The sequence below is a fragment of the Bufo bufo genome, chromosome 2 (genome assembly GCF_905171765.1).
Source record: "Bufo bufo chromosome 2, aBufBuf1.1, whole genome shotgun sequence".
NCBI lineage: Eukaryota > Metazoa > Chordata > Amphibia > Anura > Bufonidae > Bufo > Bufo bufo.
In genome coordinates, this window is record NC_053390.1 from 212,603,598 (window position 1) to 212,622,726 (window position 19,129).

The window sequence follows — 19,129 nt, forward strand, 5'->3', positions numbered from 1 at the left end:
TCTCGCTTTGCATGTAATGAGTCTCTCATATGTTAGTTTCACCTTTTAAGTTGTATTACTGAAATAAATGAACTTTGCACGATAGTCTAATTTTTCGAGTTTCGCCTGTATACTGTATATACATACACTGAGGCAGGTAAGGCATACAAAAATGAAAAATTAACATTGTACTTTATTACACAAAACGTTATGGACAATTGAGTAAACCAAAACTGGCATACAGCATATTCATACTGGAAAAATATATATATAAAAAAAATATATATAATCTATATATTACATGCCATATACGAGGCTGATGGCAACCCAGCTACTATACAATACGCAATCAATGCAAATTTAAGGCTGGATTCACATACGTTTTGCAGCAGATTATTTTTCAGTCAAAAGCGCTGCAGCCAGATGTTACTTAATAGTCTATACTAAATTAATGAATGGTGTACAACAGGCGTGCTCAACCTGCGGCCCTCCAGCTGATGCAAAACTACAACTCCCATCATGCCCTACTGTAGTCTGATAGCTGTAAGCTGTCCGGACATGCTGGGAGTTGTAGTTTTGCAACAGCTGGAGGGCCGCAGGTTGGGCATCCCTGGTGTACAAACACAGGGGGAGATTTAGACAAGAGTTTTGTATGCCAATCTTAATCTGTGCTGCACTGTTATGAGATGTAACACAATTATAAATTTTCAGGCGCAAACCTGAAAATAAAATTGGAGTTGGAGTATTTCGGGTGCAACGTGCACCAGTTTTATGGTGCACATGTTGTTGAATGTGTCAGACTGTGGAGGTACCACCTGCAGCCTGCCCACTTTTTATAAATGTGATTAAAGTGTCGTGAAGAATGAGGTGTCAAACTGGGACTTGGGACTTTTTACACCAGAAAACTGGTCTAGACGCTTAATAAATCTCTGCCACAGTGTTTTTGTTTACTAACATAAGCAGGACACACTTGGAAGAAAGAGAAGAGGAATGTTATCAGCAATCATCACTGACAGTGTAACATACAGGGACACAGCGCACTTATACAGTCAGCGCTGATCGCTGGCAACCTTGTTACTCTTTATCTTCCCAGTGCTTACTAAACAGGAATGTGCTGGAAGGACAAGGGTGGACTCTTAGTGAAAATGATAGTTTACCCCTTAGTAAAATAGGTTAGTTACAAATAGGGGAGCAATGGCTGGGGCAGAGAGAGTGGGAGAGCTGAGATTCCTGCCTCCGCATCTTACAGTTGGCAGTCAGCATTCAATATAACGCTGGAGGCGGATTCTCCTTAGCAGCCTTCAGAAAGTTGCTAAGGTGACACTTCAAGTTTCTAATAAAATTACACATATTACTCCAATAAAGTACAGTATATTGCAAAAGTTATTAAATGGATTCTGTGACCAGTTTTATGATGTCCTAACTAATGGCAACATAAACTAATGACAGATCCCAAAATTCTGGGTCCCTTTCTTAAATTGAATTAGCCATTTTCCTAAAATCTTGTACTGAACAGCTCCAGCGCATGCAATGAATCCTGAATATTCATGAGCTGCTGATTTATATGGGAAAAAACTGTCAATCAGAAGCAGAGAACCAGAAGCTCATGAATATCAGGACTCATTGGCACACGCTGAGCTGTTTCAATCTAGCCGCATAAAACTGCTGACAGATTCCATTTAACAGCACTGTCATTATTCATTAAAAAATTAATTAAAAAATTGTTTGAATGACAGTTACACCTTATATCGAACCTGTCAATAGGAAACTCACTGATAAACCATATACAATGCCTTGTAGGGCTAGCTCCCTGAATGTAAAGATACCTTTCACTTAGGGCTCTTTCACACTTGCGTTGTTTTGTTCCGGCATAGAGTTCCGTCGTCGGGGCTCTATGCCGGAAGAATCCTGATCAGGATTATCGCCATGCATTCTGAATGGAGAGAAATCCCTTCAGGATGCATCAGGATGTCTTCAGTTCCGGACCGGAACGTTTTTTGGCCGGAGAAAATACTGCAGCATGCTGCGCTTTTTGCTCCGGCCAAAAATCCTGAACACTTGCCGCAAGGCAGGATCCGGAATTAATGCCCATTGAAAGGCATTAATCCGGATCCGGCCTTAAGCGAAACGTCGTTTCGGCGCATAAACGATCCGACGTTTAGCTTTTTCTGAATGGTTACCATGGCTGCCGGGACGCTAAAGTCCTGTTTGCCATGGTAAAGTGTAGTGGGGAGCGGGGGAGCAGTATACTTACCGTCCGTGCGGCTCCCGGGGCGCTTCAGAGTGACGTCAGGGCGCCCCACGCGCATGGATGACGTGATCGCATGGATCACGTCATCCATGCGCATGGGGCGCTCTGACGTCATTTTGGAGCGCCTGGGGAGCCGCACGGACTGCAAGTATACTGCTCCCCCGCTCCCCACTACTACTACGGCAACCAGGACTTTAATAGCGTCCTGGCTGCCATAGTAACACTGAACGCATTTTGAAGACGGATCCGTCTTCAAATGCTTTCAGTTCACTTGCATTGTTACGGATCCGGCGGGCACCTCCGGCAAATGGAGTACACGACGGATCCGGACAACGCAAGTGTGAAAGAGGCCTTAGTGATTGCTTTATTCTGGAGGAAAAAGCACTTTAAAAACCCACATGCAATTGATCAGCTAAATGCTATGAACACCTTTGGGGCCATTTTTTTATTTCACTCATTTTGGGCTAAAAAAATTTTTTTGATTGCACTTTATTCAAAAAATTTGAACAGTTTTTCTTCTACAGGGTTAAGTTTCAGTCATTCTTGAAAATGTCTTTTCACTTTCACACTGAACCTGTCAGTTTGCTGCTCAATCCGTATTTCTAAACTCTTGACAGCTCAAACACTCGCAGCTGAGTTCTTATCAAACTGATAAGAATATATGGCTTATCCCCATTGTGACTGGTTTTTCATTTTTGTGTTTTTGATTTTTACTCCCTGCCATCCCGAGTCATAACCTTTTTATTTTTCCATTCACATAGCCGTATGAGGGCTTGTAAATTCTTATGCCACCATTTAATATTGCATACAATGTAGTAGGAAGCTGGAAAAAAATTCCATTGGGGCGGAATTGGGGGAAAAAACCCCCCAAAAAACGCAATTCCGCCCAGTTTTACCGGTTTTGCTTTTATGGTGTTCTCTATGTGGCAAAACAGACCTATTCCCTTCATTCTCGGGGTCAGTACAATTACAGAGATACCACTTTTTTTTTTTTATTGTTTTCCTTGTGTTTTAATACATAAAAAAATAAAAACTTTGGAAAAAAGGAGATTTTTGTATAACTTACCAGTAAAATCTCTTTCTCGCTCTTCATTGGGGGACACAGGAACCGTGGGTATAGCTATGTCTCTAGGAGGCGTTGACACTAGTAAAAGCTGTTAGCTCCTCCCCCGGCAGCTATACCCCCTCCAGCCTGGAGAGAGAGCTTCAGTTTGTGTACAAGCCGTAGGAGAAGTAAGCCAACCAAAGAGAAAACATGGAACACCAACCATGCCAAAGGACCCAACTGGGTCCAAACCAGCAACAGCTACAACTGTGGCCGGACAACAATATTAGGTGGGTGCTGTGTCCCCCAATGAAGAGCGAGAAAGAGATTTTACTGGTAAGTTATACAAAAATCTCATTTTCTCGCCCATATTCATTGGGGGACACAGGAACCGTGGGACGTCCGAAAGCAGTCCACAGGGAGGGAAAAAGCCACAGACCCATGGAAGCAATCGTCCCTGCAGGTATCTAAGAACTGTCGCCTGCAAGACCCGCAACCCACGCAGCGACCTTCGATGCATAAGTATGCACCTGGTAATTTCTTGTGAACATGTGTAAGGAGGACCGGAACCGCCTTATACAACTGTGCAGCCGAAGTGCGATTCCGCCTAGCCCCAAGAAGCGCTCAGCGCTTTGGGAGAGCGAGCCGTGATACCTAAGGGTGGAACCCTGCTCCGGTGCGATATGCGTCAGCACTTGCAGACCGAATCCAACTTGCAATCGCCCATTGGAGGCCGCCAATCCCTAGCGAAGACCTTCCGGAGAGAAAAGGGGGTCCATACGCCGAGAGGGACTGGAGGCTGCTAACAATGAGTAGAGCTCTGACAACGTCCATAATATAACTCCCTTCCGTAGGGTGCGAAGGAAGGGACAGTGAAGGAAGGACAATTTTGTCATTGATATGGAAGTCAGAGACCACCTTCGGGAGAAGAAGGAATGAGCCGGAGAACTGCTGTATCATTGAGAAGAACCAGGAAGGGGATCTTGCAAGAGAGCACACCCAACTTAGACACCCGCCTGATGGATGTGATAGCCACAAGAAAAACTACCTTCTAGGACAGGAGCCGGAGTAAGAACTCCCGCAAGGGCTCAAGTGGAGAAGACTGGAAGGCTGAGAGAACTACATACAGACCCCAAGGCTGTAAGGACGGTACAAAGGAACCATATGTGCCCCTCCCAGAAGGAAGGTCCCCATGGGCACCAGGGAAACCAGAGTACACTGCCAGCTGCCCCAGGACAGAAGCGCCAACACCTGACCCATCAAGGAACTAAAGCTAAACCAAGGTCCAACCCTGAATGTAGAAGGATAGGACCGTGGTGAGCGAAAATACAGAAAAGGAGGGATGTCCCGGCTTTCACAGAAGCCCAGGAAGGACCTCCAGGTCCCACAATAGATCTTGGGCGATGCAGACTTCCTGGCCTGAATCATAGCGCAGAAGACATCCGCTGAAAAGCCTCTCCACGTCAGAATGGAGGTTTTAATAGCCACACCGTCATCAAAAGCTGATGTAAGACCAGACCCCGAAAGAAGGTCGTCTGAGTGGCAGTGACCAAGGGACGTCTCCAGGAAGGAAAACGAGGTCAGCATACCACGCGCGACGGGGTCAACTCGGAGCGACTAGGATTTGTCGGAATATCCTCCATCCGGATCCTCCGTAGAACCCTGGGAAGGAGAAGAAACATGTAAGGGGGGAGAACTCCCACCAAGGAGAATCGAAAGGTGGGAAGTTTTCATGTAGATACCATTAGCACACCCAGACCAATGCAAGAGTCTCTGTAGGAGGAGGAATGTGGAGGGCGCCACAGCCCACCAGTCGGACCGGATCGTGCCTAGAATGGAAGGCCACCAAACTAATACCCTGTGCAAATGCAGATGAGGGAAGGTAGCAACTTAGGAACTACCAAGGCATGCGGTATGGCTATGAACCTTGAGCCAGAGGAGGAAAAGACAGGAGAAGAATAGCCTAGGTTTCATTCCCCGTCTGAGACCGGCGCTATACAGAAGTAGCCAAGGATTAAGGGGCTGTGCAAAAAACTTCGCCTGAGGAGGAAGCCAGGCAAGGGGAGTCACACTGTATTGGTAGCCCCATACCCCTGTAGAGGAGGGGGTCACCCGCAGAGGCCACCGAATTCAGTGTTAAAAGAGTCCACCGCCTGACGAAAGAGCTGTGCAGAGTTGTGAGCAACACCGCTCCCACAGTAGTAGCCAGCGCTTGCCCCGTCAGCACAAAACTGAGGGGGAGGCCTAAGACTATCTGTAGAAGCCACGTACAATACTGCCCCAGTTAAAGTAGAGCCAACCTTAAAACTCTACCTGGAAGGGCGCAGAACAGGCGCAACTGCCAGGGTAGGACCCCTACCTGAGGGGGATGTCCCACTGGAGCGACCACGAACTCGAGCATTAGAAAAGCTGCACCTGTGGAGTAGAACAAGCTGTAGGAGCTAAACCTGAGTGCAGCATAACCACTTTCCCAGGGAAGGGGGAATGGTGGATAGAGAATACGGAGTCAGTGAAAAACATTCGCTGGAACGTACTTCCCATATATGTGCAATGGTGTACGCACTACGTATTGATGCGGACAAAACCATGACCGACGAACGACGGAGGCCCATGGAGATGGGGGGTCTCTAGGACATAAAGTGATGCTAGGAACCCACTGAGAAGACAGAGGATGTTATAATCATGCGTGAAACCAGCACCAAAGGAAGGAATAGCACCGTGTCCACTGGTGGCACCCATATAGCACCAGGTTAAGAGTGCCGGGCACCTGCGAGTACCGACTGTTGCCACGCCCCCTTGGAAATAAGCAAAGGCACCTAGAGCCGTGGTGCCGCAGAATTGCAGCATCCGAAGAGGTTTAGTTATTCCCCGCTATTGGATCACTAGCGGAAGGGGGTAATGCAACAGAAGCACAGTGATGTGCAACACTCCGCCTATGGAAGGATAGTGTGACAGTCAGAACCGTATTCAATGGTAATGCAATTAGCTACCTAAGGAAGGTGTAAGCATATGGCAAGTACTAGCCAGTCGTAGGGAGAATACCCCACCTATGAAGGGGGCGAATGCCCACGGCGAGAAGTAGTGCATATGGCGAGTCCTGTACCCTGTGGGAGTGCAATTGTTGCACCCAAGTACGGGGGTAATGCATACAGCCCACATTGTAACCAGTGATAATGTCATCGCGCCATGAATGGATCTGCATATGGCAGGTCCCGAACCCCATGTCATTGTACTTAGTCCGCCTATGGCAGGGGATAATGTATAAGGCAGGTGATGTATCCCGAAGTAGTGCAATTACTCCACCTAAGGAAGGGTTAATGCATATGACAAGTACTACTGGTCACCTTAGACGCAATCTTAGGAGATTGCTTCGGACTCATGTCAGGGTCTGAATCAGTGATTCTCTCCCCTCCCCCCAGGAGGAGGAGCTAACAGCTTTTACTTGTGTCAACGCCTCCTAGAGGACATAGCTATACCCACGGTTCCTGTGTCCCCCAATGAATATGGGCGAGAAATATATATTTTTTTTTTATTGCATAGCCATATTCTTACCCTCATATTTTTATACTTGCGTTTACAGAGCTATGTGAGGGCCAATTTATTTGCTGGGCAATCTGAAGTTTTTATGAATACCACTTTGTCGTGTGTATGACTCTTTGATGCCTTTTTAACATTTTTTGGAGAGGTGAAGCAACGGAAAAATGGCAAATCAGCCATTTCTACTTTTCGCCTTTAAGCCATTCAGGATAAAAATGTTTATATTTTAATAGTACAAGCAATCTTATCGCTTCTCCCACACACTGCAATGAATAACCATTGCAGTCTATGAGAGAAACCCCATGCTCCTGAGCAGGTGCCTTCTTTAAAGGGGCTTTCTGACTAGGCTACTTTCACACTGGCGTTTTGGCTTTCCGTTTGCGAGATCCGTTCAAGGCTCTCACAAGCGGTTCAAAATGGATCAGTTTTGCCCTAATGCATTCTGAATGGAAAAGGATCCGCTCAGAATGCATCAGTTTGCCTCCGTTCCATCTCCATTCCGCTTTGGAGGGCGGACACACATCCGCATGGTTTTTGTGTCCGTTTGACGAAACTGAGCCAAACGGATCCGTTCTGACACACAATGTAAGTCCATGGGGACGGATCCGTTCTCTATGACACAATCTGGCACAATAGAAAATGTATCCATCCTCCATTGACTTTCAATGGTGTTTAAGACGGATCCGTCTTGGCTATGTTAAAGATACTACAAACGGATCCGTTCTGAACGGATGCAGACATTTGTATTATCTGAACGTATCAGTCTGTGCAGATCCATGACACATCCGCACCAAACGCGAGTGTTTATGGGTAGCCTTATACTCCAGATAGGTCATCAGTATCTGATCAGCGGGGGTCTGCCACGGACTCCGCCGATCAGCTGTTTCAGGAGATTGCAGCACTCCTGACAGCTAACCAAGCACAGTGCTGTATGTTGCATGGCGGCTGTGCTTGGCATCACAGCTCAGACCCATTCACTTAAATAGGACTGAAATACGCCTAGGCCACATGACCGACTAACGAAGCTGTGAGATGGCTACAGGGGACACAGGAGCAAATAGTTGATCGAGGGGGAGGGGGGGTTCCTGGGTGTCAGACCTCGACTGATCGGATTCTGATGACCTACAGAGGAGAGACCACCAATACGCCTTTTTATGGTATTCACTAAGGACCTGTAGGCTATGGGTTTTGGGATTTTCTTCTTTTAAAAAAAAAAATAGGGGTTTTATTGCGCAGAAGTAGGAATATAAAAAAACCTATATGTGTTTGGTATCGCTGAAATCGCATTGACGCAGAGAATAAAGTTAGGTTATTTATGCAGAAAAATGAACCCCGAAAATGTATTATGTAAAACTTAACATTTATAATGTAAAAGTGTTTGTATTGCTGTTTTTTTCCTATCCCACTGCCAGAAAGTTAATAAGTTATGTGTACCCCAAAATGGCACAATTAAAAACTACAACCTGTCCCTCAAAAAACAAGCCCCCATACGTCTACATAGATGGAAAATTAAAAAAGGTATAACTCTTGGAATCTCTTGGTCAGTAAAGCCCAAAACAGGCTGATCATTAAGGGGTTAAACCCTCAATCGCCAATCACTGACTGCCCACGGGTGCTTGCTATCTAAAACAGCATAAACCTGGCGCCTATAACGTACTCAACTCCTGAGCAGGTGTCATACATGTCCTGTTGGTGGTCAGGAAGGGGCTAAATTAGTGTTTATGTTTGTGCCGGGTTTAACAGGAAATTTCCTCATTACAGACACCCGTTAAAAGGGGTTGTCTGTTAATTTATATTGAAGACCTATCCTCTGGATAGGTCATCAATATCAGATCGGCAGGGGTTGGACACCCGAGACCTCCACCAATCAACTGTTAATGGACGGTGTTGCCGCCTCTTCCTAGGACATGTGACTTCACCGTACATCAGTCACATGGCTTAGCTACAGCTCACTATTCAAGTCAATGGTGCCGAGCTGCAATACCAAGCACAGCCGCTATACAATGTACGGCACCATGCTCTTAAAGGTGCCCGGTGCTGGCTTTGGTGAGCGTGGCAGCTCCTGCAAAATTGCTAATTTGTGGGGGTGCAGGGACTTGGACCTCCGCTGATGCATTAATGATGACCTATCTCTAGGATAGCAAAAAATAGTAAGTAGTAGAGCAGCACAACCAGACCTTTAGACCAAAAAAAAACGGAATGCAACAGCCACGATGGGACCGCAGATCCACAGCAGTCCAGGAACAGTGATGAAAGACGATGGTCACAGCATCATATCCAGTGCATCATTTATTGGAAGCCTTGAGTGCACACACAAACAAAGTACGACGTTTCGGCTACGCGTAGCCGAAACGTCGTACTTTGTTTGTGTGTGCACTCAAGGCTTCCAATAAATGATGCACTGGATATGCTGCTGTGACCATCGTCTTTCATCACTATCTCTAGGATAGGTCATCATTATCAATTCCGGAATAACCCCTTGAAATCTGGATTCCAAAAGGAGAGATTTTGCTCCACCAGTCATAACAGGTATAGCCATTTTTTTTATTTATTTTTTGCTCATTTGTAAAAAAAATAGACCCTATGGCCAGAACATTTTGTTAGATATTGAACAAAATATACACAATGCACATAAACGATATTGACAAGAGTGGAGAGTGGTAAACTATTTCCACCAATGGAGATTATTTTCCTTTCAGTGTATGGTCCTTTAACAACCAGTGTCCTGATAATGTAAAATATTGGAACATTATTAAACCTAGGCAAATTGTCTTGTATTATGGTATCCTTAAAAGGAGGTCTGAACACAGAGATGAATTTAACTCCTGCATGTTAAGACTGCTATCCGACCATGCAATCAAGGACCTAGTAAACCATGGCTGGCATTTTAAAAAACTTTATAGACTGATTAATAATGAGACCCCGTGGCATGGCAGCTCCTGATGGATCTGTCGGAAGAGCATGGCACACTTGTTTCGCTCTTGAATTTTCCCTAAACTATTGTACAGCCTGGCTTGCATATACAGGATGTCTCGAATCTGTTCTTTGCAGTCCACTTTACAAAAGTATGTTTTAGCTTCGTTCAGATTTACAATGGCTGATTCCAATGCTGAAACAAACAGAAAAGACAAGTTAAATGTTTGGAGAAAGAGACAATACAAAGTCTGAATGGAACATTATTTTATTTAATTTCTTTACACCTTTGTACATAAGTTTAATGGGGCAATAACTTGCTGGGGGTCCAACCACTTGCATACTCCCAATTCCAAGAACAGTGGTTCCATTTGAGAATCAATGATTATAGTGTTTTGACAATATTTTCCATCACTATAGGAGAGTGCGGCAGACGAGGTAGGATTATTCTCATAACTGGAGAAGGTCTCAGGAGGTTGGCCCATCAATGACCCCCTTCAATGAATCTATATAATAAGTAGCAAGGTATGTGCTGTCTATCCCCTATAGTATATAGTATTTTATTGTCCTAGGACCTAAACATCCTGCAATTGGGAACCACATTAGATTTATATACATGTGTAATTAATCTTAAAGGGCATCTGTCAGCAGATTTGTACTTATGAAACTGGCTGACCTGTTACATGTGCGCTTGGCAGCTGAAGGCATCTGTGTTGGTCCCATGTACTTATGTGACCGCGACAAATGTTTTAATAAGTGCAAATGAGCCTCTAAGAGCAATGGGGGCCATTACACCTATAGGCACTGCTCTCTCTGCAACTGCTGTGCTCTCTGCACTTTGACAGGGCCAGGTGTGATGATGTTTTCACTGCCTGGCCCTGTTAACCCCCTTAAGGGCCCCCGCCTTACATGTATGGCGCTGGTGGACATCACTTAAAGGGAATCTGTCATAAGGTTTTAGCATATTAAGCTGTCACCATTGCCGGTACTGCGCGAGATTTCCGGCGGCCGAAAGGAAGAAGCCAGGGGCGTAGCTGGAATGTATTAGATGATGTAGCAGAGAGGGCGGCGCCGTTCACCTCGGCTGTCTGAGGATATTTCTTCATTAGGAGGCATGCTTGGGCTGTAATTAAGGCAGGCTGGGCACTGCAGGGGGGCGTTACTGGGCTAAAGAGAAGAAGCACAGCGCCCCTCTGGGCACCTTGGAGGTTCATTTGCATAACATAAAAAGCGCTTTTTAATCAAAATGACACCATGAAACGATAAAAGACCACAGCATGAAATAAGGTAGTTTATTGTACATGGCAATGGTGACAGCTTAATATGCTAAAACCTGGTGACAGATTCCCTTTAAGGACCAGCGCCGTACATGTACGGCGGGCTGATAAGGCGGGTGCAGGAGCTGCGCCTGCCCGATCAGCAGCACGGACCCGGCAGTCACTGACAGCCGGGCCCCTGTTGCATACGCCGGCATTGTTGAAAACACTGATCACGCTCATAGGGTTGATCACGGTCAAAGGGTTTGCGGAGGGTATAGGTGCCCTCTGCATCTCCATCGGTCCCCGTCACTGCATCGATGGCAGAGAAGGCAAGCCCGATGCCTTCCATAGGCATCAGGGCTTGCCTTCTACGGAAGCCTGTGAGATCCAGCCCTTAGGCTAGGTCTCACAGACAGGCTATCAGCATATTGTATTGTAATACATTGCAGAGGGGATCAGACCCCAGAAGTAGTGTTGGTCGAGCACCAAAGTGTTCGGGTGCTCGAGTAGAACACCTCGGGATGCTCGGGTGCTCTACAGAGCACCCGAGCACAATGGAAGTCAATGGGAGAACCAGAGCATTAAACCAGGCACCCCCTGCTCCGAAGAGAGAAGGGTGTCTGGTTCACAGGAAAAGGTCGGAAATTGATGGAAACACCACTGAAACGGCTGGGAACAGCATGGGGAGGATGTCTGGATGCATCTTGGACTCCAAGGTCGCTGCTGGGAATGATGTTGTCTGAGTAGTACGCCACTTTTACAGACTGACAATAATCAAAGATAAAATCGATTTTCAAAGAAAAATTCTTAGGAAACATTTTTTCCTGTATATTTACGTGTATATAAAGTGCAAGTGCTGCCAAAAATTAAAAGGAAGAAGCATTCAGATACAACCTGTATATCACATAAAGGATGGCCTCGTTCACATTGTGGTACAATTGTTCAGGTAGTGGGACTCCTACACTCATGAAGCCTATGCACTAAGTGAAAGGGCTGCCAAAAATTACAAGGAAACGGCACTACAATACACCCTTTATTACACATAAAGGAGGGCATCCTACACACCCTTGAAAAATGGTGATTGATGGCCTGCTGGTGACCCTCAAAAACCATTGGAACAAGGGCCTGCTGATCTGCCCATCTAAAACATTAGGGGCGAGTGTCTGCTGCTGATCTGACCCTCTAAAACAAGCATGGCCAACCTGCGGCTCTCCAGCTGTTGTAAAACTACAACTCCCACCATGCCCTGCTGTAGGTAGTATGGGCATGCTGGGAGTTGTAGTTTTGCAACAGCTGGAGAGCCTCCGGTTGGCCATCCCTGCTCTAAAACATTATGGGTGAGGGCCTGCTGGTGACCCTCAAAAACATTATGGGCGAGGGCCTGCTGCTGAGCTGACACTCTAAAACATTAGTGCGAGCGCAGCCTAATAAGCATGTTGATATGATGGAGGAGGATGACGAGAAAAGGGAGATTGAACCATATACCCTTTTTAGTGGTGGAAGGGGTGCATGGGAATACAGTGTATTCAATACACCATAAAAGCTACATTTAGAGTGCCTTTATGTTCAGCCGCTTTCCTCTGGTGGAGTAGAGAAGTCAGGGGCAATACAGACCTTGTTCATTTTTATAAGAGTCAACCAGTCATCATTTTCAGTTGACAGGTGGATGCGCTTATCAGTTATTATGCCCCCAGCAGCACTAAAGACACGCTCTGATAAAACACTGGCGTCGGGGCAGGCCAGCACCTCCAAGGCGTAGAGCACCAGTTCGTGTCACGTGTCCGAACTACGTACTCTGCAGCCAGCGTTGTCAGCTGTAAATTTTTGGAGTAATTTTTCCACAAGGAACTTCTGGTATTGCACCATTTTGCTTGTCCTCTCCAGCAAAGGAATGAGAGATGAGAAGTTCTCTTTGTAGCGGGGGTCGAGAAGGGCGAACAACCAGTAATCGGTGTTGGCCAAAATGCGTACAACACGAGGGTCACGGGAAAGGCAGCCTAACAAAGTCAGACATGTGTGCCAGAGTCCCAACATACAAGACTTCGCTGTCCTCATCAGGAGGTGGACTCTCAATCTCCTCATCCTCTTCTACCCATCCACGCTGAACAGATGGAATAAAACTTCCATGGGTACTACCCTCTGTAGCGGAGGCAACCGTCTCCTGCTGCTCCTCATCATCATCCAATTCGCACTGAGAAGACTAACTAAGGGTGGTCTGGCCATCACACTGTGTACTCTCTTCCCCCATCTCCACCTCTTTCACATGCAAAGCGTCCGCCTTAAATGTGACCAGCGAGCGTTTGAGTAGACACAGAAGTGGGATGGTTACTCTGATAATAGCGTTATCGCCACTCACCATCTGTGTTGATTCCTTAAAGTTGTGTAAAACCTCACAGAAGTCAGACATCAATGCCCACTTGTTGCTTGTGAAAAGCGGAAGCTAACTGGAAAGGTGACGACCATGTTGCAGCTGGTATTCCACTACTGCCCTCTGCTGCTCACAAAGCCTGGCCAACATGTGGAACATCGAGTTCCAGCGCGTGCTCACATCGCACAACAGTCAGTGAGCTGGCAATTGCAAGCGCTGCTGCAGCGTCACCAGGCCGGCGGATGCTGTCGATGACTTGCAGAAATGGGCACACAAGCGGCGCACCTTAACCAGTAGCTGAGGCAAACACGAGGGCTAGGCATGCTATGTGTGTGAGCTTGCCAAGCTTCAAAGCCGCCACCAAGTTACGGCCATTATCAGACAGAACCATGCCTGGTCCTAGGTTGAGTGGCGAGAGCTACAGCTTAGTCTGGTCCCTTTATCCCCTGCCACAGCTCTGCGGCGGTGTGCTGTTTGTCACCTAAGCAGATCAGTTTAAGCTTGGCCTGTTGCCGCTTCCCAACTGCAGTGCTACACTGCTTCGAGCTACTGACTGATGTCTGACTGGTGCTGCAAGATGATAATTCAGAGGGGGAAGTGGAAGAGGAGGAGAAGGGGGTTGCAGCCACTAACATAGGTGGTGGCGTAAACCCTGATGGAAGTAGGGCCTGCAATCCTTGGCGTCGGGAGCACCTGTGCCATCCCAGGGTACGACTCGCTCCCGGCCTCCACTGTTCACCCAGTGTGCAGTCAGGGAAATGTAGCATCCCTGGCCAAAAGCACTTGTCCATGTGTCAGTCGTTAAGTGGACCTTCCCAATAACTGCGGTGGTCAGGGCACGTGTGATGTTACGGGACACATGCTGGTGTAAGGCTGGTACTGCACACCGTGAAAGATATTGGTGGATGGGGAAAGTGGGGCGGCAAGGGAGATTGTCGCAAGAGGGTGCTCCGGGAAACAGTTGCAGGCCTGTTTAGTGTGGCCCGCCTTCTCCCTTTTGCCACCCCACTGCCTCTTCCAGCCTGTTGCGGTGCTGCGCATCACTCCCCCTCTGTACTGCTGTCCTTGCTCGGCTTGCCACCTTCCCAGGTTGGGTCAGTGACTTAATTGTTCACCACCTCCTCTTCCACTTCCTCACCCTGGTTATCCTCCTGACTTGTTGACCTAACAACAACCTCAGTTATTGACAACTGTGTCTCATCCTCATCATGAACCTCTTGAGACACTAATTGCCATTCACCACCGTCATCTTCTTGTGACTGTGGATGCTCAAGAGTTTGGGAATCAGGGCACAATATCTCCTCATGTCCCTTTTCAAGCGGGCTTGTCGAGAGGCCCAAATCAAGGAATGGCGATGAAAAGAGCTCCTCGTAATAGCAGAGTGTGGGAACACTAGTTTGCCAAGACTTCCCATGGTGGGAGGAAGGAGTATCAGGGTGAGGATTCTGTTGACCAGACTCTTGGCTACTGAGACTGGACTTTGTGGAAGACAGGGTGGTGCTCAACCGACCGGAAGCATTATCTGCTGCAATCCAACCGACGACCAATCCAACCGAGGAGGAAGGAAGCCACTTAAAAGGGGAAGTGCACACACAAGCATGCCAAACCACACGTTACCACCGGCAACAGCATGCGTGGCAACCATCCAGAAGGCCGAGACACTGCTACCGCATGCTCTCACAGCAACATGTTGCCGCGGGCAAACGCAAGTGTGGCAACAGTGTCACAGCGCAAACCAAAGGCCGTGACAGTAGCACAGATAATGTCGCTGTCCGCAGCGTCTATGAAAAAAGTACACTGAATGTCACAGATAATTTTAGGATGCGCAAACGTTATACAGGAGGTATAGCGCAAGAAATGTCGCAGTCACCAGCGGCTAATAAAAAATTACACTGAGAATTACAATGAATTAGAATGGGTAAACGTTATACATGAGATGTAGCGCTGGTAATGTCGCTGTCACCAGCGGCCAAACAATCGCGCTGAATGTCACAGATATTTAGGCTGCGCAAATGTAAAGTAAAAGATGTAGCAGAATTGTGTCACTATCAGAAACGGCACTAACAATTCCATGCAATTTAGCGCAGGTTGCGCTAATTATATATTGCAGCCATATACAACTATAGTCCTTAAAAGGACTTTTGGGTCTCTAACAAGTTTTTTCACTAAAATATTACTATTTCACTCCCTACAATATCTGTCCCTTCTTCAGCACAGCTCTCCCTGACTAAGACTGAGCCGAACACGTGTCATTGGGTGCTATATAGCACCCGATGATGTGTTACGGCAAGCCAATCACTGTAATGCCAGTAGCCAACATGGCTACGGCATTACAGTGAGTGCCAGTTCCTCCGCACACGTTTATTGGCTGCGTTATTTTGGGAAATTTTAATTTTATTTTTTTACTTGAAACTTTTGTAACTTATTTTTTTTTTACGTTTTATTTTTGTCCCACTATGGGACTTAACTTCTGGCTAGTGTTAGGCGAGCATGCATTCGGCCGAACATAAATTTTACGGCATTACAGTGCGTGCCAGTACCTCCGCGCACGTTTATTGGCTGCGTAGCAGCCAACAAACGTGCGGGGAGGAGACTCTACAATGTTCGGCCGAACCCAGAGTGTGCTTGAGCGCGATGCTCGAGTCTCCTCCCCGCACGTTTGTTGGCTGCTACGCAGCCAATAAACGTGCGCGGAGGTACTGGCACTCACTGTAATGCCATAAAATTTGTGTTCGGCCGAATGCATGCTCGCCTAAGGCTACTTTCACACTAGCGTTCGGGGCTCCGCTTGTGAGCTCCGTTTGAAGGGGCTCACAAGCGGCCCCGAACGCATCCGTCCAACCCTAATGCATTCTGAGTGGACGCGGATCCGCTCAGAATTCATCAGTCTGCCAGCGTTCAGCCTCCGCTCAGCTTACAATGTAAGTCAATTGGGGCGGATCCGTTTGAAGATGACACAATATGGCTCAATCTTCAAACAGATCCGTCCCCCATTGACTTTCAATGTAAAAAGTCTGGACGGATCCGTTCAGGCGACTTTCACACTTAGAATTTTTTTTAAACTATAAAGCAGACGGATCCATTCTGAACGGATACAAACGTCTGCATTATAGGAGCGGATCCGTCTGAGCAGACATCAGACGGACCTGCTCTGAACGGTAGTGTGAAAGTAGCCTTACACTACCCAGAAGTTAAGTCCCATGGTGGGACAAAAATAAAGCGTAAAAAAAAAAAAAAAAAGTTACAAAAGTTTCAAGTAAAAAAATAAAATAAAAATTTCCCAAAATAAAACACAAAAAATTGTAAAAAAAAAGACATATTGGGTATTGCCGCGTCCGTAATGACCAGCTCCATAAAAATATCACATGATCCACCCCCTCAACTGAATGCCGAAGGAAAAAAAATAATAAAACTGCGCTAAAACAATTATTTTTTTGTTACCTTACATCACAAAAAGTGCAACACCAAGCGATCAAATAAGGCGTATCCCCCCAAAAATAGTACCAGTCACCTAATTCCGCCCAAAATTTTTTGGGATTTTGAATACCTTGAGGGGTGTAGTTTATAAAATGGGGCCATTTATGGGTGGTTTCTATTATGTAAGCCCCACAAAGTGACTTCAGAACTGAACTGGTCCTTAAAAATTGGGTTTTGGAAATTTTCTTACAAATTTTAAGATCTGCTTCTAAACCTCTAAGCCTTCTAACGTCCCCAAAAAAATAAAAAAATTAAATGTAATTTACGAAATGATCCAAACATGAAGTAGACATATGGGAAATATAAAGTAATAACTATTTTAGGAGGTATCACCATCTGTTTTAAAAGCAGAGAAATGAAAATTTTGAAAATTGCGAATTTTTCCAAATTCTTGGTAATTAAAATTTGGTATTTTTTAATAAATAAAAATGAAATATTTTGACTCAAATTTACCACTGTCATGAAGTACAATATGTGACGAGAAAACAATCTCAGACAGGCTTGGATAAGTAAAAGCATTTTAAATTATCACCACATAAAGTGACACTGGTCAGATTTGCAAAAAATGGCCTGGTCCCCAAGGTAAAAAATGGCAGGGTCCTGAAGGGGTAATCAAAGTGGAGAGGATGTGGCAGCTGCAAAGAGAGATCAACCTCTTGGAGTAATGGCAGCACCCCTGTTGCTCCTCGCACACAGGTTTAATCAGTTTTTCTGCAATTCGGTTAGCGTTTCCTTTCAGATTGCATTTATTTTTCAGGCGCATGAAGAAAAACTGAAGAATAACACTCAACATCTCCTAGCAACCATGGATGCCTTGCGTTTTTCACACAGCCCCATTCATTTCTATGGAACTAGAGTTGTGTGAAAAACTAATATAGAACATGCTGCGATTTTTCCTAAACAGAAAGATGATCAGTGAAAAATGATGCTCATGTGCACAGATCCATTGAAATAAATGTCCATTCGCAAAACGGATCACACCCGGATGGAAAACTGGCTTGTTTGAAATTGGCCTAAGGTGGCATTTGTTGTTGGACTGGATTAAATTACATTTAAGGCTACTTTCACACTTGCGTTCGGAGCGGATCCGTCTGATGTTTCATCAGACGGATCCGCTCCGATAATGCAGACGTTCGCATCCGTTCAGAACGGATGCGTCTGCATTAAAACTTAGAAAATTTTCTAAGTGTGAAAGTTGTCTGAGCGGATCCGTTCAGACTTTACATTGAAAGTCAATGGGGAACGGATCCGCTTGAAGATTGAGCCATATAGTGTCATCTTCAAGCGGATCCGTCCCCATTGACTTACATTGTAAGTGTAGACGGATCCGCTCGCCTCCGCACGGCCAGGCGGACACCCGAACGCTGCAAGCAGCGTTCAGGTGTCCGCTCACTGAGCGGAGCGGAGGCTGAACGCTGGCAGGCGGATGCATTCTCAGTGGATCCGCCTCCACTGAGAATGCATTGGGGCCAGACGGATGCGTTCGGGGCCGCTCGTGAGCCCCTTCAAACGGTGCGCACGAGCGGACACCCGAACGCTAGTGTGAAAGTAGCCTTACTCTATTTCACACCAAAATTACATTCAGTATACTAGCCATCTGTATCTGCAGCAATTCATCATGTCATTAAGTTTGTTTTCCATTTTGCAGAGGTTACTATTACACATGCGGCTTGAGCCACGGGTACTACACTGCAGCTATCGCTAATTGTCCAGCTCAAGCCGCACATCTAATAGCACACTAAATCACCAGATAATGGTCAATTGTGATAAGAAAAAAAAAAAACATCCTGCTGAAATCCTAAAATGTTACACAAAAAAATATTAGAGGAACCTTGTGTGGATACACCCTAAAAGTTCATTTTAAAACTATATTCACTGGCTTGTTAACACATTTATATCACAGAATCCGTTGCACAGTGAAAATATTGTTAATAAAAGAAAACATTTATTTACAGTGTATCAACAGCAAAATGTAGGGATGTGGGAGAAATTTCTTGATACTGACATCATTCTGACTTTATATACAAGTGGCTGGACATATGATCTGTCATGCTCTGCTATTATCAGTATGTCAAGTTGCAGTGCCTAATATCAGTAATATTTTAGGTGGAGTAAAAACGAGATTTTTGTATAACTTACCAGTAAAATCTCTTTCTCGCTCTTTCCTTGGGGGACACAGAAGACCTTGGGTATAGCTCATCTCCCTAGGAGGCGTGAAGACTGTTAAGCCCCTCCTCCACAGCTATACCCTCAGCCTGGAGAGAGAGACTGCCAGTTGCGTGTCCAAGTAGTGAGAAAAG

General features: G+C 45.9%; 1 protein-coding gene across 1 annotated transcript in view; it reads right to left on the reverse strand.

Annotated features, from left to right (window-relative positions):
- Positions 1-9,256: 9,256 nt before the first annotated feature.
- ANAPC5 (anaphase promoting complex subunit 5) overlaps positions 9,257-19,129 on the reverse strand; it is a 55,437-nt gene continuing 45,564 nt past the window's right edge. Inside the window, exon 17 of the mRNA XM_040416117.1 lies at positions 9,257-9,921. Coding sequence (XP_040272051.1) covers positions 9,710-9,921 — 212 coding nt within the window. The 3' untranslated portion in view covers positions 9,257-9,709. The remainder of the gene's footprint in view (positions 9,922-19,129) is intronic.